At 42.4% G+C, this 26,422-nt stretch overlaps 1 protein-coding gene across 1 annotated transcript in view; it reads right to left on the bottom strand.

Annotated features, from left to right (window-relative positions):
* Positions 1 to 21,183: 21,183 nt before the first annotated feature.
* LOC148542096 (CD109 antigen-like) overlaps positions 21,184 to 26,422 on the bottom strand; it is a 333,340-nt gene continuing 328,101 nt past the window's right edge. The window contains exon 34 of the mRNA XM_088470525.1: positions 21,184 to 25,691. Coding sequence (XP_088326651.1) covers positions 25,519 to 25,691 — 173 coding nt within the window. The 3' untranslated portion in view covers positions 21,184 to 25,518. The remainder of the gene's footprint in view (positions 25,692 to 26,422) is intronic.

Raw genomic sequence — 26,422 nt, 5'->3', positions numbered from 1 at the left:
TGAAAGAGCGTCCGGCTCTGAATCAGGCCCACTGTCCAGTAATTACTTAATCATTATTAATAAAGTTTAGCCCTTTGTATAAAAATAATATACAGTATATATATGTTTATTATATAATACAATAGTATATATTATCATCAATATTATTTTACTAAGGAGCAAAAACTAGAAAACACTTGTTTAGATTTTCTAATGCTGGGCATACACTGCCAGATAAAATGTCTGTCAGACCGACAGACATTTTATCTGGCTGCCTGCCAACCGCAGATGTCGCCGGCATACACTGTGAGAGAAATCTCACAGTGTATAACCCGACATCTGCGCTCCGCCCCCGAGGGCGGAGACATTTCCCTGTTCCTTCCGTAGGAAGGAACACAGGAAATGTCTGTCTGTCGGCTGCGCTGGGCATACACTGCCCGATGCGGCCGACAGTTTCCCGGGTAAATATCGCATCGGACGGGCATGCTGGACAATCCAGCATGCCCGACCGAGCAATATTAACCCTCGGTCGCCCGCACACACGCTACAATTATCGCGGCGATCCGCCGATATCGGGCGGATCGTCACGATAATTGCAGCGTGTATGGCCAGCATAAGACATTGGATTGTTACAATCTTCTACAGAAAGATTTAGATACATTTTCATTTAGTACCACAGAACAGTAGGGCTTAATATTCAATATATCAGAAATAAGTATGTGGTAATACATACATATGACTTCATTACACACTTTAAATAAAACTTTAGGTCACTTAATAAAATAAACAATGTATGGGGAATAAATTTAGCCTAATTCGTGTTTTATACTACCAGAGAAAATCCCTAACCAATGGGAAATTTACAATCCAATTTGTTTTTACCACATGTATTTAACATTTGAAGGAAAAATGTAACTATCCACAAAGTCGTCTGTCCGTGTCAAAAGAAAAACTGCAGAACTCATGAGTATTCTTAATCCCTTCCTGGGGACTTGCCATGCCAATGGAAACCTGCTGTATGTGAGAAAATGAAAAGCTACTGATGGAAAATGTCTATGCAAATTCAGATTTACTGTACTTGTACTCTCGGCATTTGGAATAATAAAAATAATAAAATAATTAATGCCAAGCACATAATCGCCACACTTTGTGGACACGCCTTTACACTCCACAACATTCTTGTATCCAGTCTGAGTACAGTATCAATGGTTTTATTCAAAGATTTAACTTTTTATATTTATTGTGGTCGCTAGAAAAAATATATATATTTTTCTTTAGAGCAGTGGTTCCCAAGGAAAATGTTCCTGTTGCCCATCATGTAAGCTTAGTCAGTGTCGACTATACCTGAATTCTAAAGGAACAGCACAATTGCTTTTTAAATTATGATGTCATTCTTAACCACAACACCATTGCATTTTACATTTCTACAGCATCTGTAACAGATCATCTATATGACCAGAAAGAAGTACCCATTTTACCAGAAGCTTCCTCTGATCCCCTAAACCAACACTCTTTAATCAGTACCCACTGTCTGGGCAGTAGCAAGCTCTCGCCAACAAGAGCCAGTACCCAGGGGCATATTGCCTGCAGCAAACATGTGCTCTGCCAACGGGACGCAGTCAATATCCCAACCGCGGGGATTCCAGCGGTCAGAATGCTGATGCCGGAATCCCGACACTAGTCAGACTGCTGGTATCCCGAAGGGACGTAGGGGGGTGGGGGGAGGGTTCAGGTTAGGCACTAGGGGGAGGGTTAGGGTCAGGCACTAAGGGGGTAGGGTTAGGTATAGTGTGCGGGGAATTGATGGTTAGGCTTAGTATATCTTACATACTAATTTTTTCTGTTTATGTACCATATACTATGGAGATTGGACAGATACCTTGCCAGGAAATTTACAGGTAGGCTATTAGCATCATGGTGCACCTAGAAGCCATCTGACTTTTTTCTTTTTTGCTCCCTTTCATGTAAGTCCAAACACCACTAGGGGGGTGAAGACGGGAGTGTCCTCCTGACTCATCAGGAAAAAGGAAAGGTTACCAGTGCCGGGCACAGCCTGTTACCCAGAATGACGGATGACAATAAGGGATCCATCTGATGAGTCATCACAGAAAAACATCACATTACCTGTAAGATTGATAAACTTGTTCACATAATAACATTGACTGACAAGAACGATACATTGGGTCTGATATAGAGGTGGGCGCTAGGCCAATGTTTGTGCAGTTTGACTATGTTTTCTGAACTCCACATATGTCTAAGTCACACTGTACATGGTTTACAGACTAAGGGCTGTATTCAGTTAGTTTTGCACCCGCGATAATGTTTCGCATGCCGAACTTTCTGCCAACATCGCGTGTTTTGGACATGGAATCTTATCGTGCACTCCGCCGATTTTCGCCCTATTAAATTCCAAACCATGCGAAAACAGGAACTGGCGAATGTGAAACAGGCGGAAAGGGCTGTCAGCAGTTGGGAAATCAGTCTGAACCCCCCAAAAAGATGCACTAACATTGGGGATCAATATAGATGAGTACTAATAGCCCTAATAAAACTATTTTACAATTTGACAGTTGCTTGCTTTTAAGCGTCCTTATAAAAGTGGTGAAGAATGGCATGAAGCAGTATTTTTTGGTGAATATAAGTAGTCCTGTCAAATTTGGGGTGCTTGAAAATGGGTGCTAGCATATTTTAAAGTCTCTAAAGTGAAGTTAAAAAAAATGTGAAAATGCACCTTTTACGAGCACCTACAAACAAAAAAACACCTGACCCATCCTTGCAGACCCCCCAAAAATCTATTTAGCTAGTTTTTATGCTTGTCCCCCCACTTTTTACTTTTTCACCCCCAAAATGAAAGTACTCTTTTGGGGTGTTCTAAACTTTTTTTTTCGGTATTTTTTGACACAGTTGTCCTTCGGGGGGCTGTCTCAAGGTTCTGAGTGGTTTCCCCACCTTTGCACCCCAAAATCAAACCTGCTATTCAGAGGCAAATCTTTCTCGCCTATTACATTGCATTGACTTTCCGCGTATGAGAAAAGCGGCTGGAATTGAATACAGAGATAAGTTTCCGCCACGTTTAAAGTGGAGATCAGCGATACTTTTCCGCGGCTATCGGCTTTTTACATCTAATTGAATATGGCCCATAGTGAGTATGTGGACACAGAGTGCAGAGTCATTGTGTGTTTATGGGAGGTAACTGGGTGTGGCTAGTCAAATACAGGCATGTTGCAAGCGTTTTTTGGGCTTAGATCTGTGCAATCATAGGGTTGCTCAGAAGTCCGATGGTGCATTAGAGACACAGTCGGTGGACATCTCGTCACAAATTACAGCATCTGCGACATTAGAATGAATTCAAATGAATCAGGCCCATTGTTATCACCATCTCTTCCTTAGTTGAAAGGCACTGTGTCAAGGAATCCTTTCATGACTATTACAAGGACTACCACTGATACAGATAGTAAATCACATTAAATATAAGAAATGCAGACTTTTTCGGCATTATCCATTACACATATAGAGAACAGCGCAGGTACATAGCCCCCTATTTGTATAGTAGTCACTAGTATGCACTCTGTATTATATGTTGGTCAGAAGGATGCTCTCTGTATTGTATGGCAGTCTTACTGATGCATTCTGTATTGTGTGAAAGTCACTGAGATGCTCTGTGTGTGTTGTATGGAGGTCACTGAGATGTTCTGTTTATCTTTTGATGATCAATGGAATGTTCCCTGTAGTATATGGAGGTCACTAGGTTGCTCTCTTTATTGTGAAATTGGGGGTCCTGCAGGTGCTTCACTTAGTATTGGAGGTTGGCATGATGCAAATGTACTGTAGGGTTTGTGTGTGCTTCAGAACAGAATCTAAAAATAAATATTGGTAATTGCAATAAAAAATGAGTAAGTGAAAAACAATGTACAAAAACAATCTAATTAAAGAAATGTAAAACTCAAATAATATGCAAAAATATGTTGCTATCTTGAAAACACAATGCTACAATAATGGATGCCACTGTATGAACATTAGAAGTAACTAATACAATAATAATAATACTAAACACACATTGTCAATGTATCAAACAGACACTAATGGAAAGAAATACTAAACAATCATAATGGTAACAAGGGAAGAAAGATGCATGTAAAATTAGTAATAAATATCATTCAGATATGATCGTATTAAGCTAAACAGAGGATAAGCAGAAATGATAATAAAATTCTACACTTGACATTAATGGGTGACTCTATTGGACTTGTCCTTATAAACATAAAGGCAGCAGATACATATAACATACATGACACACGTTAGGGACAACAATACAGGTATAGACTTCAATTTCTCAATAAATGAACTTTGTAGGCTGGAACCTTCTCACCTTCCAGCAGCTCCCAGACACACATACGTACTTTAGCCAGATCCCCCATTTTTGGGAGATTGAGCTCCCATTTGTACTATTATCTTTTTATTGTACAGCAGTTACTGGGATGTTCAAATTTTCAGTTAGGCATAGGAAATGTGTTTTTTTTTCTTCTACATGTCTAGGGAAAATATATTTTAATCCCGTTTACTTTTGTGTTGGACTTACCTTCAGTTCATATGGTCCCACCTAAAGGCAGTCAGGTAGGTCCTGCAAGGCTGTGAGTGATGATTATGGGCCATCAGAAGGCAGGTAGAGACCATACAGCAGTGCAGCCTATTGCTGCAGCACATGGCCTCTGGGAGATGATAACTATATGCAGCTGACCGCCCTCCCTCCCCACTCCCCCCTGCTCCCTGGTTCGCAGAGTTATTTTATAATACATTTTACGCACCTAGAGGACTATGGCATGGGGCATGCTTTATAATTTTAAAATTATTATTATTATTAAAACTATATTTCATTTATACCATTTAAAATGAAAAACAATATATGTGAATCCACATTTGTTAAAAAAATTCCTTGTAAAATACAATGAAATCACATATTTTAGTATGTACATACCATACCAACAAAAAACAAAGAGAAGTCTGTATATATAAAGCGCATCTCTTATTCAGGTAAAGTCATTATTGCCCATGTGTAATATCCCCGGATCAAAAGCAGGCACCTAGTATATATATTAGGGGTGAGCGGGTTCGGATTTCTGAAATCCGAACCCCCCCGAGCCCCCCCGATCCGAGTCCGATCCGAGTCAGGCTCGACTTTTCCCGCCTGACTCGGATCTGAAATCGAGGCAAAACGTCATCTTCCCGCCTTCCGAGTCTCGCGGGTTTTGGATCCTATATAAGGTACACACGTCGGCGCCATTTTCTCACTCGGCTGTGGACAGTGAAGAGGGAGGGTGGGAGTTAGGGCTGTGTAGTGTAGTGCTGCTGTTGTCCACTACTTCAAAGTCCATAGGGGCTGGCTGTGTTGTGCTGTGCTGCTGTTGTTAATAGGGGCTGTGTCCACTACTTCAAAGTCCATAGGGGCTGGCTGGACTGTGTTGTGCAGTCAGTTCTCCATAGGGGCTGTGTCCACTCCAAAGTCCTGTGCAGTGTCCCAGTCCTAAAGGAGTGCTGTAGTGTTGTCCAGGGGGTGCTCTGTCCATCAGGGGTGCTCCCCCCAAGTGCTAAAAAAATAATATATTTTCTGTGTTTGTGAATTGTGTGCGCAGTAGCCGCACGTGCATCAACAAAGTAGTGCCAAGCGTGCGCCTGTGTCCTAAGTAAAGGGCCGGCTGGCTTGACCGTTAAGGGTGCTGTAACCCCCGAAAGTACACTCCAGTCCAAACCAAAAAAAAAATTATTTTCTGTGTTTGTGAATTGTGTGCGCAGTAGCCGCACGTGCATCAACAAAGTAGTGCCAAGCGTGCGCCTGTGTCATAAGTAAAGGGCCGGCTGGCTTGACCGTTAAGGGTGCTGTAACCCCCGAAAGTACACTCCAGTCCAAACCAAAAAAAAAATTATTTTCTGTGTTTGTGAATTGTGTGCGCAGTAGCCGCACGTGCATCAACAAAGTAGTGCCAAGCGTGCGCCTGTGTCATAAGTAAAGGGCCGGCTGGCTTGACCGTTAAGGGTGCTGTAACCCCCGAAAGTACACTCCAGTCCAAACCAAAAAAAAAATTATTTTCTGTGTTTGTGAATTGTGTGCGCAGTAACCGCACGTGCATCAACAAAGTAGTGCCAAGCGTGCGCCTGTGTCATAAGTAAAGGGCCGGCTGGCTTGACCGTTAAGGGTGCTGTAACCCCCGAAAGTACACTCCAGTCCAAACCAAAAAAAAAATTATTTTCTGTGTTTGTGAATTGTGTGCGCAGTAGCCGCACGTGCATCAACAAAGTAGTGCCAAGCGTGCGCCTGTGTCATAAGTAAAGGGCCGGCTGGCTTGACCGTTAAGGGTGCTGTAACCCCCGAAAGTACACTCCAGTCCAAACCTAAAAAAAAATTATTTTCTGTGTTTGTGAATTGTGTGCGCAGTAGCCGCACGTGCATCAACAAAGTAGTGCCAAGCGTGCGCCTGTGTCATAAGTAAAGGGCCGGCTGGCTTGACCGTTAAAGGGTGCTGTAACCCCCGAAAGTACACTCCAGTCCAAACCAAAAAAAAATTATTTTCTGTGTTTGTGAATTGTGTGCGCAGTAGCCGCACGTGCATCAACAAAGTAGTGCCAAGCGTGCGCCTGTGTCATAAGTAAAGGGCCGGCTGGCTTGATCGTTAAGGGTGCTGTAACCCCCGAAAGTACACTCCAGTCCAAACCAAAAAAAAAATTATTTTCTGTGTTTGTGAATTGTGTGCGCAGTAGCCGCACGTGCATCAACAAAGTAGTGCCAAGCGTGCGCCTGTGTCATAAGTAAAGGGCCGGCTGGCTTGACCGTTAAGGGTGCTGTAACCCCCGAAAGTACACTCCAGTCCAAACCTAAAAAAAAATTATTTTCTGTGTTTGTGAATTGTGTGCGCAGTAGCCGCACGTGCATCAACAAAGTAGTGCCAAGCGTGCGCCTGTGTCATAAGTAAAGGGCCGGCTGGCTTGACCGTTAAGGGTGCTGTAACCCCCGAAAGTACACTCCAGTCCAAACCTAAAAAAAAATTATTTTCTGTGTTTGTGAATTGTGTGCGCAGTAGCCGCACGTGCATCAACAAAGTAGTGCCAAGCGTGCGCCTGTGTCATAAGTAAAGGGCCGGCTGGCTTGACCGTTAAAGGGTGCTGTAACCCCCGAAAGTACACTCCAGTCCAAACCAAAAAAAAATTATTTTCTGTGTTTGTGAATTGTGTGCGCAGTAGCCGCACGTGCATCAACAAAGTAGTGCCAAGCGTGCGCCTGTGTCATAAGTAAAGGGCCGGCTGGCTTGACCGTTAAGGGTGCTGTAACCCCCGAAAGTACACTCCAGTCCAAGCCAAAAAAAAAATTATTTTCTGTGTTTGTGAATTGTGTGCGCAGTAGCCGCACGTGCATCAACAAAGTAGTGCCAAGCGTGCGCCTGTGTCATAAGTAAAGGGCCGGCTGGCTTGACCGTTAAGGGTGCTGTAACCCCCGAAAGTACACTCCAGTCCAAACCAAAAAAAAAATTATTTTCTGTGTTTGTGAATTGTGTGCGCAGTAGCCGCACGTGCATCAACAAAGTAGTGCCAAGCGTGCGCCTGTGCCATAAGTAAAGGGCCGGCTGGCTTGACCGTTAAGGGTGCTGTAACCCCCGAAAGTACACTCCAGTCCAAACCAAAAAAAATATTATTTTCTGTGTTTGTGAATTGTGTGCGCAGTAGCCGCACGTGCATCAACAAAGTAGTGCCAAGCGTGCGCCTGTGTCATAAGTAAAGGGCCGGCTGGCTTGACCGTTAAGGGTGCTGTAACCCCCGAAAGTACACTCCAGTCCAAACCTAAAAAAAAATTATTTTCTGTGTTTGTGAATTGTGTGCGCAGTAGCCGCACGTGCATCAACAAAGTAGTGCCAAGCGTGCGCCTGTGTCATAAGTAAAGGGCCGGCTGGCTTGACCGTTAAGGGTGCTGTAACCCCCGAAAGTACACTCCAGTCCAAACCAAAAAAAAAATTATTTTCTGTGTTTGTGAATTGTGTGCGCAGTAGCCGCACGTGCATCAACAAAGTAGTGCCAAGCGTGCGCCTGTGTCATAAGTAAAGGGCCGGCTGGCTTGACCGTTAAGGGTGCTGTAACCCCCGAAAGTACACTCCAGTCCAAACCAAAAAAAAAATTATTTTCTGTGTTTGTGAATTGTGTGCGCAGTAGCCGTACGTGCATCAACAAAGTAGTGCCAAGCGTGCGCCTGTGTCATAAGTAAAGGGCCGGCTGGCTTGACCGTTAAGGGTGCTGTAACCCCCGAAAGTACACTCCAGTCCAAACCAAAAAAAAAATTATTTTCTGTGTTTGTGAATTGTGTGCACTGTGGCTGCACGTGCATCAACAAAGGAGCAGCGCCAAGCGTGCGCCTGTGTCCCATAAGTAAAGAGCCGGCTGGCTCATTTCTTAAAGGGTGGTGTAACCCACAAAGTGCACTACTCTCCAGCAAAAATAAAATAATATTTTCTGTGTTTGTGTGCGCTTTAGCCGCACGTATATATATCAATATAACATAAATGGAGGACCAAACTTTCTCCGATAAAAATAAAATAGGGAAAGATCAAGAACCTCTTCCTCCTAGTGCTGTTGCTGCTGCTGGGAGTTGTTCATCATCCCAGAGAGGAAGTAGGAACATCACTACTTTTACTAAACAATTGACCCTCCAACAGTCCCTAGCGATGAGGATGAAGTACGACAGCAGTCATCCTGAAGCAAAACGTATAACTGAGGCCTTGACTGCTATGTTGGTGTTAGACGTGCGTCCGGTATCCGACATTAGTGCAGTGGGATTTAGACAATTGATGGAGGTAGTGTGTCCTCGGTTCCAAATCCCGTCTAGATTCCACCTGCATCCTCAAAGCAGCAGCGACAAGCGTGCGTCTGTCTGTTAAAGGGTGGTGACACCCTCAAAGTGTTCTACACAAACAATTAAAATATTGTTCTTTTTTTTTCGGTCTTTGTGAAATGTGTGGGCTGTAGCCTCACCTGCATCCTTAAAGCAGCAGCGACAAGCGTGCGTCTGTCTGTTAAAGGGTGGTGTAACTCTCAAAGTGTTCCAAAAAATAAAAAACTATTTTTTTAATGTGTTTGTGACTTGTGTGCGATGTAGCCACACTTGCATCCTCAAAGTAGCAGCGACAAGCGTGCGTCTGTCTGTTAAAGGGTGGTGACACCCTCAAAGTGTGCTACACAAACAATTAAAATATTGTTCTTTTTTTTTTGGTCTTTGTGAAATGTGTGGGCTGTAGCCACACCTGCATCCTTAAAGCAGCAGCGACAAGCGTGCGTCTGTCTGTTAAAGGGTGGTGACACCCTCAAAGTGTGCTACACAAACAATTAAAATATTGTTCTTTTTTCTGTCCTTGTGAATTGTGTGGGCTGTAGCCGCACCTGCATCCTTAAAGCAGCAGCGACAAGCGTGCGTCTGTCTGTTAAAGGGTGGTGACACCCTCAAAGTGTGCTACACAAACAATTAAAATATTGTTCTTTTTTCTGTCTTTGTGAATTGTGTGGGCTGTAGCCGCACCTGCATCCTTAAAGCAGCAGCGACAAGCGTGCGTCTGTCTGTTAAAGGGTGGTGACACCCTCAAAGTGTGCTACACAAACAATTAAAATATTGTTCTTTTTTTTTTGGTCTTTGTGAAATGTGTGGGCTGTAGCCGCACCTGCATCCTTAAAGCAGCAGCGACAAGCGTGCGTCTGTCTGTTAAAGGGTGGTGACACCCTCAAAGTGTTCTACACAAACAATTAAAATATTGTTCTTTTTTTTTCGGTCTTTGTGAAATGTGTGGGCTGTAGCCGTACCTGCATCCTTAAAGCAGCAGCGACAAGCGTGCGTCTGTCTGTTAAAGGGTGGTGTAACTCTCAAAGTGTTCCAAAAAATAAAAAACTATTTTTTTAATGTGTTTGTGACTTGTGTGCGATGTAGCCACACTTGCATCCTCAAAGCAGCAGCGACAAGCGTGCGTCTGTCTGTTAAAGGGTGGTGACACCCTCAAAGTGTGCTACAGAAACAATTAAAATATTGTTCTTTTTTTTTCTGTCTATGTGAATTGTGTGGGCTGTAGCCGCACCTGCATCCTTAAAGCAGCAGCGACAAGCGTGCGTCTGTCTGTTAAAGGGTGATGACACCTCAAAGTGTTCTACACAAACAATTAAAATATTGTTCTTTTTTTTTTCGGTCTTTGTGAAATGTGTGGGCTGTAGCCGCACCTGCATCCTTAAAGCAGCAGCGACAAGCGTGCGTCTGTCTGTTAAAGGGTGGTGACACCTCAAAGTGTTCTACACAAACAATTAAAATATTCTTCTTCTTTTTTCTGTCTTTGTGAATTGTGTGGGCTGTAGCCGCACCTGCATCCTCAAAGCAGCAGCGACAAGCGTGCGTCTGTCTGTTAAAGGGTGGTGTAACCCTCAAAGTGTGCTCCACAAACAATAAAAATATTCTTTTTTTTTTTCTGTCTTTGTGAATTGTGTGGGCTGTAGCCGCACTTGAATCCTCAAAGCAGCAGCGACAAGCGTGCGTCTGTCTGTTAAAGGATTACATCGGTGACAGCATCCAAGTAGGCATGTCAGACAGTCCGTACCTGTACTGGCAGGAAAAAGAAGCAATTTGGAGGTCCCTGTACAAACTGGCTCTATTTTACCTGAGTTGCCCCCCCTCCAGTGTGTACTCCGATAGAGTGTTTAGTGCAGCCGGGAACCTTGTCAGCGAAAGGCGTAGGAGGTTGCTTCCACAAAATGTGGAGAAGATGATGTTCATAAAATGAATTATCAACTCTTCCAGGGAGACCAGCCTCCAGAACGTACAGAACGACCTGTGGTTCCAGCAGGGACGAATTAATACTCTGTGAGGATGAGGATGTACACACTGAAGAGGGTGAGGAATCGGTGGATGAGGAGGATGAGGATGACATCTTGCCTCCGTAGAGCCAGTTTGTGCAGGGACACATTAATTGCCAGCTTGTTTTGTGGGGGCCCAAACGAACCAATCATTTCAGCCACAGTTGTGTGGCAGACCCTGGCGCTGAAATGATTGATTTGTTAAAGTGTGCATGTCCTGTTTATACAACATAAGGGTGGGTGGGAGGGCCCAAGGACAATTCCATCTTGCACTTCTTTTTTTTCTTTGCATTATGTACAGTTTGGGGCCTAGTTTTTCTAACTGCCATCCTGTCTGCCACTGCAGTGTCACTCCTAGATGGGTCACGTGTTTGTGCCGCCCACTCGTGTCGCTTAGCATAGTCATCCAGCTACCTCGGTGCAACCTTTTGGACATGAAAACACTATTGTGAGGTGTGAGGTGTTCAGAATAGACTGGAAATGAGTGGAAATTAAGGTTATTGAGGTTAATAATAGCATAGGAGCAGAGAAACCAACAAATTCTGTGATTTTAGCTGTTTTTATGCTTTTTTAAAAAAAAATACAGATCCAAAACACAAAACCCAGAACCCAAAACACGGAAGGGTGGTTTTGGCAAAACCAATCCAGATCCAAAACACGAAGAAAGATCCAGATCCAAAACCAAAACACAAAACACGAAAAGTGGCCGGTGCACACCCCTAATATATATATATATAAATCGGGCAAACAGACGTCACTCGGAGGCTGATCAATCAGTGGTGTATAAACCCCCTTGCTGGGGTGTCCTTATTCAACATTTCGGGGATCTAGTCCCGTTCCTCAGGAAACATACATAACACAATGTTCTATAGGGTTAGGCACCCCCCACAGGAGACTTAGGTTTAGGCTGCGGGAAAGAGGGGGTTAGGTTTAGGCACTTAGAGGCGGGTTAGGGTTAGGCACTTGGGGGGGAAGGTTAGGGGAATGCACCCCTAAGGGAGGGTTAGGGTTAGGGGGGGGGTTAGGTTAGCGATACTTACCTAAGTTACAAGTCAGGATTTTCACCCCTGCTGGGCTTCCGCTGTCGGCCGGCAGTAAATCATACTGATTCCGTTGCACCTGCTACTGTCCCCTTTTATAGGCATCATGATGAAGCTTTTACAAATAGAATCTTTTGACATACAAACATGCCTCTCAGTTGCTAGTCTATTGTTTTGAATTTTTTTCCATCGGATTTTGTGCAGTTACCATCGGTTTTGACACTCTATGCTTCATATATCTGGGATTTGTATACTTCTAATGAGCTAAACATCGATTGGTGGTCAGATGGAAGAGGCGTAACTAGGGTCTTTGGCACCCAGGGCCAAGATGAAAAATGGCGCCCCTCCCAAAAGTGTGCCACATGCAACAAGGGGTGTGGCCACTGAAAACTGGGGATGTGTCAACATGACATGCCACCTTTTCTAGTCACTCTGGGAACATTTCCATTCCAGTTTGTTTCCCAGATTTGACTGTATTTTAAATTAAGGAGGATGTGAAGTAGCTTGATATAGTTAGAATTCACAGGCTTTCACTGTAGTAGCAGATGGCTCCATTGGCAAGGTGACTGACTGCAATGCATGGGGTGCTAAGTTTGAATCCTAGGTATGACTATATTTTAGATTAATACGAATGTGAAGTAGCTTCATATAGTTAGAATTCACAGTCTTCCCTCGTAATAGCAGATGGCACCATTGGTAAGCTGCCTGCATGAAGTGACAGGTTAGAGTCCCAACAATGACTGTATTTTGAAATGTGAATATGACTGAAGGGGAGGAGATGCGATCAGATGCAGAGAGGAGTTTGCGGGATTCATAGAGCAGGAAGCTACATTTCCGAGGGATGTTTCTTATATAACGGCAATTTCCAGATATGCTGCCCTGGCCGGTGGCGCTCACCTCTGCTGGGCCCTGTTTGCCCCGCCCTAGTGACGCCACCGTCAGATGGTCTATTGCATCTAAAGTCTTTATTTTCAGCAAATTCCTGTTGGATAGTAAATAAGTGGAATGCAAACCTGCCAGGAATCTGCTGAAAACCCCAAAACTGATGCTTAGTAAATATACCACCAAATCTGCTATGTTACAATATTTTTAATTTCAATTCTTCAGAGGAAGTATAGTATCACCTGGTATGATATGGGAAGCAGTAGCTGCCAGGAAATAAGCATGACAAAAAATTACTTCTTTTGAAGACAAAATAACTAGGCTGCTAACCTTGCATACACAAGGTTAGCAGCCTAGCTCGGATGCTAACCTAGAATTAATGTGGTCGATTGTCCTCTGAGTGTTGTCTACCTGCTTGCTCGGATAGTACTATACAGGTTGAGTCTCCCATATCCAAAATGCTTGGGACCAGGGGTATTTTGGATATCGGAATATTCCGTATTTTGGAATAATTGCATGCCATATTGAAATGTCTTAGGTATAGGGTCCAAATCTAAACACAGAATAAATTTATGATTTATATACACCTTATACAAACAGCCTGAAGATAATTTTATACAATATTTTCAGTAATTTTGTGCCTCAAACAAAGTGTGTGTACATACATGAAATTCATTTATGTGTCATATACACCTTATACACACAGCCTATAGGTAATTTTATACTTTAGTATTAATAATTTTGTGCCTTAAACAAAGTTTGTGTGCATTGAACTATCAAAAATCAAAGTTTTCACTATCTCAGTCATGCTGAAAATATTCCTTATTTCGGAATATTTGGAAATGGGAGACTCATCCTGTACTATCATATGATAGTATAGTGTGTAGCTAGGTCAGCTAAACACTATACTATCATGCAGATCTACAAATATTTTTTAAATTACTGTGATAAGGTAGATAAAACAGACTCTGTTCCGGCAAGCAAGCTCAGAGAGCAATAGGAAAGATCAATAGACACAAGTACTGTAAATCTGGAATTATTATCTACAGTATGACCCGGAAGATATGATAGAGTTCTATGATTATTATAAATAATGTTATACTCCCCAGATAGAGCCCTCTGACTCATACTATTATAATTGATAAACGTCTTCCAAAGCTCACTGTCCAACAGATATTAGCACTGAATGCAGATTTCACAGAAGATGAGATCATGAAAGCTATCAAAGAACTTAAATCTGTAGAGGCCCTGGGCCCGATAATTTATATAAAATTAGCATAATTTTTAGACACTTTTTTGATGGTTTCCTTTCGATCCATTGATCACATTGGATGACATACTATTAAGACCAAAGTCAGGGCTCGACTCACCGCTATGCACTAATTATAGATCCATATCCCTATTAAAGGTAGATATCAATTTTTAATGACTAGTTATTGTTAAATAAACTAGGTTCACTTCTACTGACAATCTGGATGAAGTTGGCTTCATCCCTGGTTGACAAGGACTAGACAACACAGAGGACAATCGACCACATTAATTCTATACACAACCAAAAGCTACCAGCTATGGTTCTGGGTTTAGATGCTGAAAAAGCATTCTATAATGGTGTTGTGGACCCATATAACAATCCAAGAGAATTGGTATTGGCCAATGAGGTCACATCATCACCTCTTTCTATCACAAACAGCACACTGCAGAGCTGCCTCCTATCCCCGTTAATTTTTGCACTACTAATAAAACCCTTGGTGGTGAGGATTCAGGGTAATCAAATTAAAAGGTATAAAACTAGGCAGTTAAGAATATGAGATTGTGTTGTGTGCAGATGATAACCTCTTGACTGCAAATGACTCTGCTGACTAACTTTCTCACCTACTCACAGAAATTGAAGAATATGGCAGCCACTCTGGCTAAAAGATCAACACATACAAAACAGAGATCATAGACTTCTATATGTCTGGGGAACTCAAGTACTGTACATGCTAGAACAGGGATGAGAAATAAACAACCCTTCAACTGCTGTTAAATTATACATCCCAACTATGACCCTGCCATAGTTTTGCATGCCCTGATAGCAAATTTGTGGCAGGGTATGCTGGGATATATAGTCCCACAGTAGCTGGAGGGCAGCTTATTGCCCACCCATGTGCTAGGATAAATTTATCTCTTTCATTGGCATTGACATTATATTTAGTACTTTGTAGTCAATATCACGAAAACCAGCTATTTCAAGCGAAATACAGTCTCTCAAGGCTTTACCACAAATTGAGACCGAAATTGAAAACTTCAGTGGCTGCTCTATTCTTTGGATTGGCTGGATCAACTCCGTCAAGATTAACCTCCTGCCGCAGATTCTATATTTATTTAAAACCTGGGCTGGGGTGGTGTTTGGTCTGTGTACATCATTTGAAGTTCTATTACCTGTCAGCCAGACTTTCTCAATGTGTCTTATGGAACAGACCGAAACGATAGAGAATGTGGGCGAAAATTGAGGCAGGGCTTATATGAGTAGTCGGCCTCCTTCTTGCTGTGGCTTCCTCGACTAACATAACTAAAATCTTCTGCACACCACTCAGTTATTGCACATGCATTAGCAATCTGGGAACTAGTTCCCCACCCGAGCCTGTTAATTCCATTATTTGATAACCCTGATTTGCAGCCTGAAGCAACCCTGGTTGGGAGCCATGGACATCTCAGTTTAATACCCCTCTGGTGCTCTTCTGATACTCTTAAGACATATTTACTCATTGACTTCTGTTCCTCCACACTTGCTGTACTGTAGGTCTGATGTTAGGCAGAAACTTTAATGGGTCCAGCTGGGTCGTATCCCTATCCTTTTCCCCTCTCTCTCCTCCCTTTCATTTCCCATTCTGTGGATGTTCAATCTGCAACTCTTATTAATTTCTTATTCTTACTCTTTGCAACCTTACTTTTTTGTTGTAAATTGTTAAACAAGGATGAGTATACATTCATTTTAGTCTTTTCTATATAGCATTATCTGTTAACTTGGGTACATTTTTTACTCTACTTCGTAATCAAAAGAATTTATTCAATATTTTCCAATTTGCATGGTATATATTTGCTTATGTTGCATGCTTATGTGTTGATCCTGTTGACCTTTATAGGTCCCTTGTATAAAGTCTGTTCCCCTTTCAAAATTTTTCTTGAACAAAAAAAAAAAAAAGATTATGAAGGACCTAAAAAAGTACAGGCATATACTCTGGATTGTGTTATTTTAGCAAAGAGTCAGAGATTTCTCAGATAGCAAAATTACACAAAGTACTGTAACACCATCTCAGGATAGTGTTTTTTACCTTTTACATGGGGTCTAACATTGCTGGAAAAGCTTTGTTGGGTCCATCTCTAGGTTATGTCGCCATGCACATGCGCCTAAGTTATTATTTTCAAGAAAGTGAATAATCATCACAGAAAAGAGGGATTTTCTCTGGGGCATAGCAGCATTGGTACTTGGCACTACAATATGTACCACAGCAATATGCAGTGATATGGAATGATAATTACTGCTGCCCACCAACCATCGCTGATAAATATACCCCTTAGTAAATTAAAAACACATCACAAGTTCCCTTTGTGCCATAAATGCATCACACTACACCTGACTATGCAAGGGAGGTGATCATTTTTTAAACAAATTGCAAAACTAATTTTAAAAACTGTGTATGGCCCCGTTTCCGGCCTAGTTAGCTAAAACAGCAAGCAATTTGAGCTCTCTCTTCTATCAGAACCAGGTCTAAAATATTGGGCTTCTTTCAAGCAATCTGACATGCATTATTACAAACACTTTTAATACACTTGTGTAACCCTGGTTAAGGGTTAAAGTAAATGCAGTATTAATAAAAATACATATTCTGAGGTAATATGTGCACATGGGTTGACAAATGTTATACAGTCAGGTGCATAAATATTGGGACATTGACAGAATTTTCATATTTTGGCCTCTATTCACCACCACAATGGCTTTGAAATGAAACAAACAAGATGTGCTTTAACTGCAGACTTTCAGATTTAATTTGAGGGTAATTACATCCAAATCAGGTGAACGGTGTAGGAATTACAACGGTTTCTATATGTGCCTCCCACTTTTTAAGGGGCCAAAAGTAATGGGACTATCAACTGAAAAGCTATTTCATTGACAGGTGTGGGCTATTCCCTCGTTATTTCATTATCAATTAAGCAGGTAAAAGGTCTGGAGTTGATTCTAGGTGTGACATTTGCATTTGGAATCAGTTGCTGTCGACTCTCAATATGAGATCCAAAGAGCTGTCACTATCAGTGAAGCAAGCCATCATTAGACTGAAAAATCAAAACAAACCCATCAGAGAGATAGCAAAAACATTAGGTGTGGCCAAATCAACTGTTTGGAACATTCTTAAAAAGAAAGAACGCACCGGAGAGCTCAGCAACACCAAAAGACCCGGAAGATCACGGAAAACAACTGTGGTGGATGACAGAAGAATTATTTCCCTGGTGAAGAAAAACCCCTTCACAACAGTTGGCCAAATCAAGAACACTCTCCAGGAGGTAGGTGTATATGTGTCAAAGTCAACAATCAAGAGAAAACTTCACAAGAGTGAATATAGAGGGTTCACCACAAGATGTAAACCATTGGTGAGCCTCAAAAACAGGAAGACCAGATTAGAGTTTGCCAAACAACATCTAAAAAAGCCATTACAGTTCTGGACAAAGATCAACTTGTACCAGAGTGATGGGAAGAGAAGAGTATGGAGAAGGAAAGGAACTGCTCATGATCCAAAACATACCACCTCATCAGTGAAGCATGGTGGTGGTAGTGTCATGGCGTGGGCATGTATGGCTGCCAATGGAACTGGTTCCCTTGTATTTATTGATGATGTGACTGCTGACAAAAGCAGCAGAGTGAATTCTGAAGTGTTTTGGGCAATATTATATGCTCATATTCAGTCAAATGCTTCAGAACTCATTGGACAGTGCTTCACAGTGCAGATGGACAATGACCCGAAGTATACTGCAAAAGCAACTAAAGAGTTTTTTAAGGCTAAAAAGTGGAATGTTATGCAATGGCCAAGTCAATCCCCTGACCTGAATCCGATTGAGCATGCATTTCACTTGATGAAGACAAAACTGAAGGGAAAATGCCCCAAGAACAAGCAGGAACTGAAGACATTTGCAGTAGAGGCCTGGCAGAGCATCACCAGGGATGAAACCCAGCGTCTGGTGATGTCTATGCGTTCCAGACTTCAGGCTGTAATTGCCTGCAAAGGATTTGCAACAAAGTATTAAAAAGTGAAAGTTAGATTTAGGATTTAGTTTGTCCAATTACTTTTGGCCCCTTAAAATGTGGGAGGTACATATAGAAATCGTTGTAATTCCTTCACCGTTCACCTGATTTGGATGTAATTACCCTCAAATTAAATCTGAAAGTCGGCAGTTAAAGCACATCTTGTTTGTTTCATTTCAAACCATTGTGGTGGTGAATAGAGGCCAAAATATGAAAATTCTGTAAATGTCCCAATATTTATGCACCTGACTGTATATAACACAGCGCCAGGAAATAACCCGACGGGGACTGACAGCTGCGAGGTGTTCCTTAATATTAGGCAGTGGGGGAGGACCGTGCCAATGTCACAGGTAAGTATGGATAGCAGGCTTCCAAATAAATCAGAGAGTGTCCAAGTACTGAGCCCTAATGTGTTTCTCCTTACTGTTTTTTTCAGAGGGGTGTCACCCTCTGGGGTTATTTCCTGGCGCTGTTCCCACCATCTGGAAACAGCTTGGTGAAAGAACGGCGGTGCTTGGTGGGGGAGGTAGAGCTAAGCGCTGGCCGCTAATATAAGAACTGAGACTGTGCAGGCAATGTAAATACAAAGTTAAATTTACCCAAGGAGCTACTTTACCAAGCGCATTATCATGACATAAACCAGGAGTACGGATTCCCCTTTTTTCTACAATGGGTGGTATTCAATTAGTTTCGCACCAGCGATAAAGTTCCACCTGCCTGACTTTCCACCTACATTGTGTCTTTTGGTCACGGAAACTTATCATGCTCGTCCCCGCTATTTGCCGTATTCAATTCCAAAAGACGCAAAAACGGCGGCATGCAAAGTCAGAACAGGCGGAAAGTGTTGTCTGAATCGGAGAAATCAGCCTGAACCACCCAAAAAGATGCAAAAACTTTGGGGGATCAATGTAGTAGTGCCCGATTAGTCCTAATAAAACTGTTTGGGATACTTAAGTTGGTACATTAGCCTCTAATTAGCACAAGTGGTGAAGAATGGCATAAAGCAGTTTTTTTAATGAAAATAAGTAGTCCTGGCAAATTTGGGGTACCTGAAAATGGGTGTTAGCATCTTTTAATGTCTCTAAAGTGCAGTTTTAATAAAAGTGAAATTCCGCCCTCATAAAAGCACCTGCAATCCCAAAAACACTTGGCCCCTTCTTAGAGCACCCCCAGAACCTTATTTCGCTAGTTTTTGAAGTTGTCTGCCCACTTTGTTCTTTATTGCCCCCAAAATGAAAGTACTTTTTTGGGGTGTTCTTAAGTTTTTTCCTGGAATTTTTTGAGTTGTCCTTTGGAGGGCTGTCCCAAGGGTGCTGAGAGGTTTCCCCACCTTTGCACCCCAAAATAAAAATTTTGCACTTCTTTTCTCCTGTTATTCAGAGCCGAATCTTTTTTGCCTACTATATTGCATTGACTTTTCGCGTACGCGAAAAGCGGGTAGGATTGAATACGGAGATAAGTTTCCGACAGGCGAAAAGACGCAATCGCCAATACTTTTTCGCGGATCTCGGCTTTTCGCGTCTAATTGAATACGGCCCTATATTGAAATATTCCTAATTTTTTATAACCGCTAATTTTAGCAACTGCAAGTGATGTGATGAACTGATACAATATTGACACATTATTTCCTTGTATTCCTAAAAACGCTATTAAGGGAGTTTGTTTTATGTAAAGAGCATGTTTTAACATTTGATGTTTTTTAATGTTGGTATTTTACTATGTGATATTATTAAATCTTGAAATAAATATTATAATTAAGCACTCTATTTGAGAAATATATATACCCTGCCCTGGCCTGTAAGTCCGTCCCCTCCTCCTTCCTCCTCCCCTGTGCTGCTACTACTATACTGCCTGCTTGTATGTGCTGTATAAAACACAGCTCAGAAGGGTCAGGTTCTCTCCAAGGCCAGGTTTCAAGGGGGCCCTAGGCAGCCGCTTAGGTTGTGTAGCGGTAAATCTGCCCCATGTCACACTTATTCATAAACATGTCTTCAAGAAAGTTGCAATTTTACAGTTCAGGTAATAAAATACTGTATATCTAGGCAATTGCTATAGTTTCAGCCTAAAGCTCCATGGCATCACAACAGGAACTAAGCAACATCTACATGAAAAAAAAGAGATTAATGGAGATTGTACAACTAGTTGAGATTAAAAATAATTGCACTAACTGCACTGCAGTGTATAGCATTGTAGTAGCCCGGAGCAATTGCTGATATAGGTAATTTTGTTTGTATTGCATGCACGGTAAACTATCTGTATTTTATTCGTTTTCTTGTATAAGTAGGGACTGTAAATATAGACTATAAGTAAATGTACCATACCTGTTATAAAAAGAATTATAAGCATACAACAAAGCATTATTTTCCATATGCATTTTTATTGTTTATTTAGAGTACATTAAAATTGTAAAACAGTCCTTCTTGGGGAAGAGATCCTTAAAGAAGACAGGGTCTTCTTTTAGGATCAGCAGTTGGTATTGAAGCTGGTACATTTTCCTACAGGTTGTCGTATGTTAATTAGAATATAACCATTGTTATATTTTCAGTAATGGACAAGGAAGATATTTGGGCTTAGTTTTTTCTACACATTATCCAAACCAATACATAATAGGGTTTTCCCAAGTAGGCCCAGACTGACTACTGATACTTGGGTGGAGGCACTGAACTGATAAAAGGATGTACACCACTTAGCGGGAGGTTAAGGGTGGGTAAATATTAGACAGTAAGGGAGTTAGTAACCTGGTGTCCCCTTAGAGGTTAAAGGGGGGGGTTACACTTGAATGTATAAAAATCATGACTGCAGATTCAGATCTGGTGGTTTGACTTAATTTTCATTGCATTCCTGTGTGGTTACAAATCTCAGTTTACAAACCATATATAAAAGCGTGTAAAAACTGCATTTTAGCAAAATGGCAATTTTGAAAATTCATATCTCAAAGTGTAGCAATTCAAGAATAATATTTCCGTAATTGCTGTAATAAAATACATAAAAAATTCAACTAAAATAATTAGTGTTTCCTTAAAAAGAGTGAGCCTTTGGAAAACTGAAATCAGAATCCAGAATTTTAAAACTCTTGTCATGCCATGTAATTATCAAATCAGTAGAACCATAAGAGAACAAATAACACACATACCAAGGAAATAGAAAAACAGTATTTTATTGAGAAAAAAACAAGCACTTCTGAATAATTTCAGCATCAACTTCAACAGTACTTTCAGCTAATATTGATCAAATTCTATGTAAAATAATGTGCTCTGTTAATGCAAACCTCATATACATTAGCTTTAAGTGGACTTCTAATTTCTTCTTTCTGATACTCCACTGGTGTGCTTTCACATAGGCTTTTGGCGTTTGTGAACTATTAAGCTCACGGGTAATTTAGCATTGGACATAAAGATTCCTGCATACACATGCACAACAAGGGGCTGATTCAGAGATGGACACAGATGCGTCTTTAGGTAGTCGCCCATCTGTGACTCTATGCAAATACGCTACAAAGCCCTTCCCTTATGAACATATGTGTGTATAAATGTGCAAGGAATGAGAAGGCCACTTTGAGCATCTGTATGTGCTGTAATATAGCCTGATGCTTATTTAGACTACACCTTCGTCGCACCATCGAAACTTGAACCAGCCCTATGGCAGGTGCACAGTTTCTGTCTGAGTATTAATTCCAATGTGAACGATTGAGTATCTGCACATGCAAGCACTGCACCAACATGCCTGTCATACCCCAATATCAATCAATGCATCTCAATCACAGAAGCGCCTTTGTATGTACACTGTGTAATGTATACGCCATTTAAGATTTTAAGTATATTTGCACCCGCACAGAAGCAAAAAATCTCCCTACTCCATGAACATCGGCATTGAGTAACTTAAGAGGTGCTTCCCACTGCCTAGTAACGCCCACACTGAATTCTGAATTCACAACAATTGTGTGGCTTAAAAGGTGTACACGGCTTCTAGGAATCTCCCAGTTAGTGCCATACAGGAACTGATTGGGCCACTGGGAAAGCAGGAAAGTTCCCCCTAGGTTGATCGCATGCTCCGCTCTGCCAGGCCGGCACACACTGGCAACTACCACGTTCGGAGTTGACAGTTCAGAATCCATCGGGCATTCTGTAAAAAATGGCTGCAGGAGGGCTGCTGCACATGCCCAGGTGCAGCAGTTAGGCTCATGGGCCTTTTCGGAGCTTGTAAGTCACACCTCACAACTCCGTCTCCAGGGCCCAGCCTGGTACAATAAAGCTATTTTTATTCAGAGCGGCGGCCAGATCAGGTGCAGCCCACACTGTGCCACTGAGCATGGGAGAGGAGCCTCAAAGGAGACATGGGACTGGAGCCAAAGAGACACAGGGGGCCCGGAGAGACACAGGAGGGACTGAAGCCAGAGATACATGGGGCCTAGAGAGACACAAGGGGGCCTGGAGATGAAGAGACACAGGCGGCCTGGAGAGACACAAGGTGGTCTGGACATATAAAGACACAAGAGAACCTGGAGAAATACAGGAGAGTCTGGAGACACACAGGGGAGCCTGGAGAGACAATAGGGTCTGGAGAGACACAGGGGGTCTGGAAATGGAGAGAAACAGTGGGTCTGGAGAGACACAGGGGCCCTACAGAGACACAGGAGGGCTTGGATAGACACAGACTGGAATTGAGATGGAGATATTTAGGGGGCCTGGAGAGTAACAGGGGGCCTGGAGATGGAGAGACACAGGGAGACCTGGATGGCGAGATACATGGGGCCTGGAGAAACAGAGGGGGGATGGAAAGACACAGAGGAGCTTGTAAAGACACATGGTGGCCTGGAGTTGGAGAGATGCAGAAGGCCTGGAGAGACACAAGGAGGCCTGGAAAGACAAGAGGGGGAGATGCAGAGATGTAGGAGGCTTGAAGAGACACAGGGGGTGTCTGGAACTGGAGAGACACGGTGGGAATAGAGAGACAAAGGGGGGGCCTGGAGATGGAAAGACACCGGGGAGCCTGAAGAGACACAGGTAGGGGGAGATGGAAAGACACAGAGCGGCTTATAGAGGCAGGGTGGCCTGGAGATGGAGTAGATGCAGGAGGTCTGGAGAGACACAAGAGGGGAAGATGCAGAGATGCAGGAGGCTTGATGAGACACAGGGGGGTCTGGAACTGGAGAGACACGTGGTGCATAGAGACAAAGGGTGGCCTAGAGATGGAGATACAGGGGAGCCTGAAGAAACACAGGTTGGGGGAGATGGAGAGACACAGGGGGCCTGGAGAGACACAAATGTATCTGCAGATGAAGAGACACAGGGTGTACTAAAGATGGAGGGATGCAGGGGGCCTGGAGAGATGCAGGGGGTCCTGAAATTAAATGAGGCTGGGGGCCTGGAGACACAGGGAGCCTTGAGATGAAGAGATGCAGGGGGCCTAGAGAGACACAAGAGGGCCTGGAGATGGAGAGATACAGTGGGGCCTGGAGAGACAGGAGGAATTTCGGACATGCAGGGGGCCCTGGAGAGACACAGGAGGGCCTAGAAATGAAGCGACACATGGGGGTCTGGAGGAGACACTAGAGAGACAGGGTGGCATGGAGATGGAGAGACACAGGGGGCCTAGAGAGAAACAAGGGGGCCTGGAGATGGAGAGACACAAGGGACCTGGAGAGACGCTGGGGCCTGGAAAGATACTAGGGGGGCCTGGAGAGACACAGGAGGGCCTGGAAAAACACAATTGGACCTGGAAAGACACAAATGGGCCTGGAGTGACAAAAGGGGACCTGGAGATGAAAACACGGGGGGCTGGAGAGATGCAGGGGGCATGGAGAGTACACACAGGGCTTGGACTTGAAAAAACACAGGGGGGCTGGAGTGACAAAGGTGAACTTTAGCCCAAGACACATGGAGCATATGAATTGGAGAGGGGGATATTGCTGGAGAGGCATAGTAGGGAATAGTTCTGGAGATGCACAGGAGGAGGTGTAAGGCTGTGAGACAGTAATCTTCATTAAGACACCAATTCAAAACAACAACAAAAAAAGAAACATTGCAAACGGTACCAAATTAGCAAAAAGTTTAAGACTATAAAATTGTTTTATCCGGGAAATTCACATTTGTCCTAGACAAAAACTTATGTTACTATGTATGATCTGGTTAAATCTCAGTTAAATTACATTAGTTATATTTCTAAATAAACAGGCATCTTCCAGACAATGCAATCTCCCACATGAATAGTGAATACCGGCTGATGACACTGTCTACATAGTGAGGCTCAAATTCTTCAGAGGTTCCCCATTGCAGAGAAATCACCATATAGGTAAGAAAAGACTTGAGCCAACTGGCCTGTATCTAGTGTGGCGGGAACGTGGGGGAAGGCTCCAAAAAAGAGTTTCTTGTCCCCCATGATTTTTGATGAGACCCTGCTCCTCTCATTGGCTAGCCCCTCCAGGCCCTATGCGGAGGGAGTATCCTGCCCTCCTCCAAAGACCCTGTCACCTCAACAGACTCGCCCCCATTAGGGCTGCTTTCAGAAATTTCCCAATCCAGCTGTGAATGAATTTGTAGGGGCTCACTAGAGCACGCCTTAATAGAGGTCCCGACACGCCTGCGTTTTTCTAACCATGTCCGTTACCTCCCCCAAACACTGACTACCTGTAACTCACTTTACGAAATACTCTCTGCAACCGCCGTCGTTACTCCATTGCTGCGCATGAACAGTGCGGCTTTGGCAAAAAATCACTCCACTGCGTCCAACATCAACATAGTGTCATCTCTGAATCAGGCCCTGAGCCAATACTAACAAGGAAGCAGTGTATTAATTCACTATGAACCAGTACCTCATTATTGATCATGTCTCATGAATATTATTGAAGTTCCTCAGTAATCAGGGCTGTGCCATTGTGCTGTCTGCAGGACATTGACATGGAAAACATGGTTGCAGAAAGGTTTTATTCTGCAATATGAACTTAATAAACAAATATTCATTTTGTTACATTCATGGTTTTCATGGTTTGTAAGTGTAAAAATATTAATTCTGTTATTTTTATTTGCTCTGTGTCCAAGCAACTTTTCATAATATTTACTTTTTTTTATTTTAGTTGCCATTACATATAAGTGTATCAGTCAGTATTTTTGCTAAATAATTAAAATAAATTGTTTAAAATAAAAAAAAAGCTCAGTAACTGTGGGATTATCTGCCGGATTATTGCCAATAATGAAAAATGAATTGTGCTGCAATAATTGTATTTTTCTTTACCATAAATGATTATAGAGGACTGTTTATATGAAGCTTTAGGAAACATGTGAAATAAAATTCTAGTAGAAAGCAGTAAATTATTGTTATGATATTGCTTATCCAAACCATTGATGAACTCTGTATCTATGAGAACATTTACAACTTTTGTGTACTTCAGGTCATACAGACACACATATACTGTATGATGCCATTGTATGAACTTGTTTTCCATACACAAAAATTCAGTGCTATTGTTGTACAGTATTTTTAATACAGCATTGCCACATTTAATAAAACTAACACTAAGGAAAGATGTTTAGCAGATGATGGTTGAAATGCATGGTTGTTATCTAGGCACATGCTGCATTCATCTTTACAGAATGAACAAGGGGACATCTTCTGCATCACTTCTGAATTATAGTTTCTTACTGCCCTTCTTCCTATAACACAAGACAAAAATGGAAGTCTAAATATATTACTTTACTTCATGAATCTTACTTATTATTATTATCATCAACGTTTGCAAAATAGAAATTGCTGGCGTAAATGAGGACATAGCAGTGATGGGGCTTGCTGTATAGGGGAAATGGAATCCAGGTACCTTATTAAATGATATAATAACAATGTGGGGGGCTAACTTGCATAGCTATAGTAGTTTTTATATGCCATCTCCTGACCAAATCCCACATACCGCATTTTCAATACGACATGATCATTGGGTCCTAGGCCACTGCTTATTTATTCTTGCCAAATTCACCTCCGCAACACTGTAAGATCAGGTCCTTTCTCACCACTGATGCCACTAAAACCCCTTTTCATGCACTCATCTCATGACTACTGTAACCTCCTTCTCCCTGACCTCCATCTGGCTCACCTTTCCTTCTGCAACCTGCTTCACTTGCTCCCCACACCTCTCAGAATTCAGTTCAAACTCATGACCCTCACTTACAAAGCACTACATCATTCTGACAACTCCTACATCTCCAACCTCATATCCCTCTCGCACCCTCATCGCTCTTCTTTTGATTGCTGCCTTTACTGGTTACTATTTACCTCCTCTCACAACCACCTCCACCATTTATCCCTCTCCACCCTCTCCTCTGAAACTCAATCACTGGCCGAGTAAGACTTTAAGACAGTCTTGCCATCTTCAAACATTCTCTCAAAACAC

The sequence above is a fragment of the Taudactylus pleione genome, unplaced genomic scaffold (assembly GCF_031769625.1).
Source record: "Taudactylus pleione unplaced genomic scaffold, aTauple2 ptg000015l, whole genome shotgun sequence".
NCBI classification, from domain to species: Eukaryota; Metazoa; Chordata; class Amphibia; order Anura; family Myobatrachidae; genus Taudactylus; species Taudactylus pleione.
This window is presented reverse-complemented; position numbering and strand designations above follow the sequence as displayed.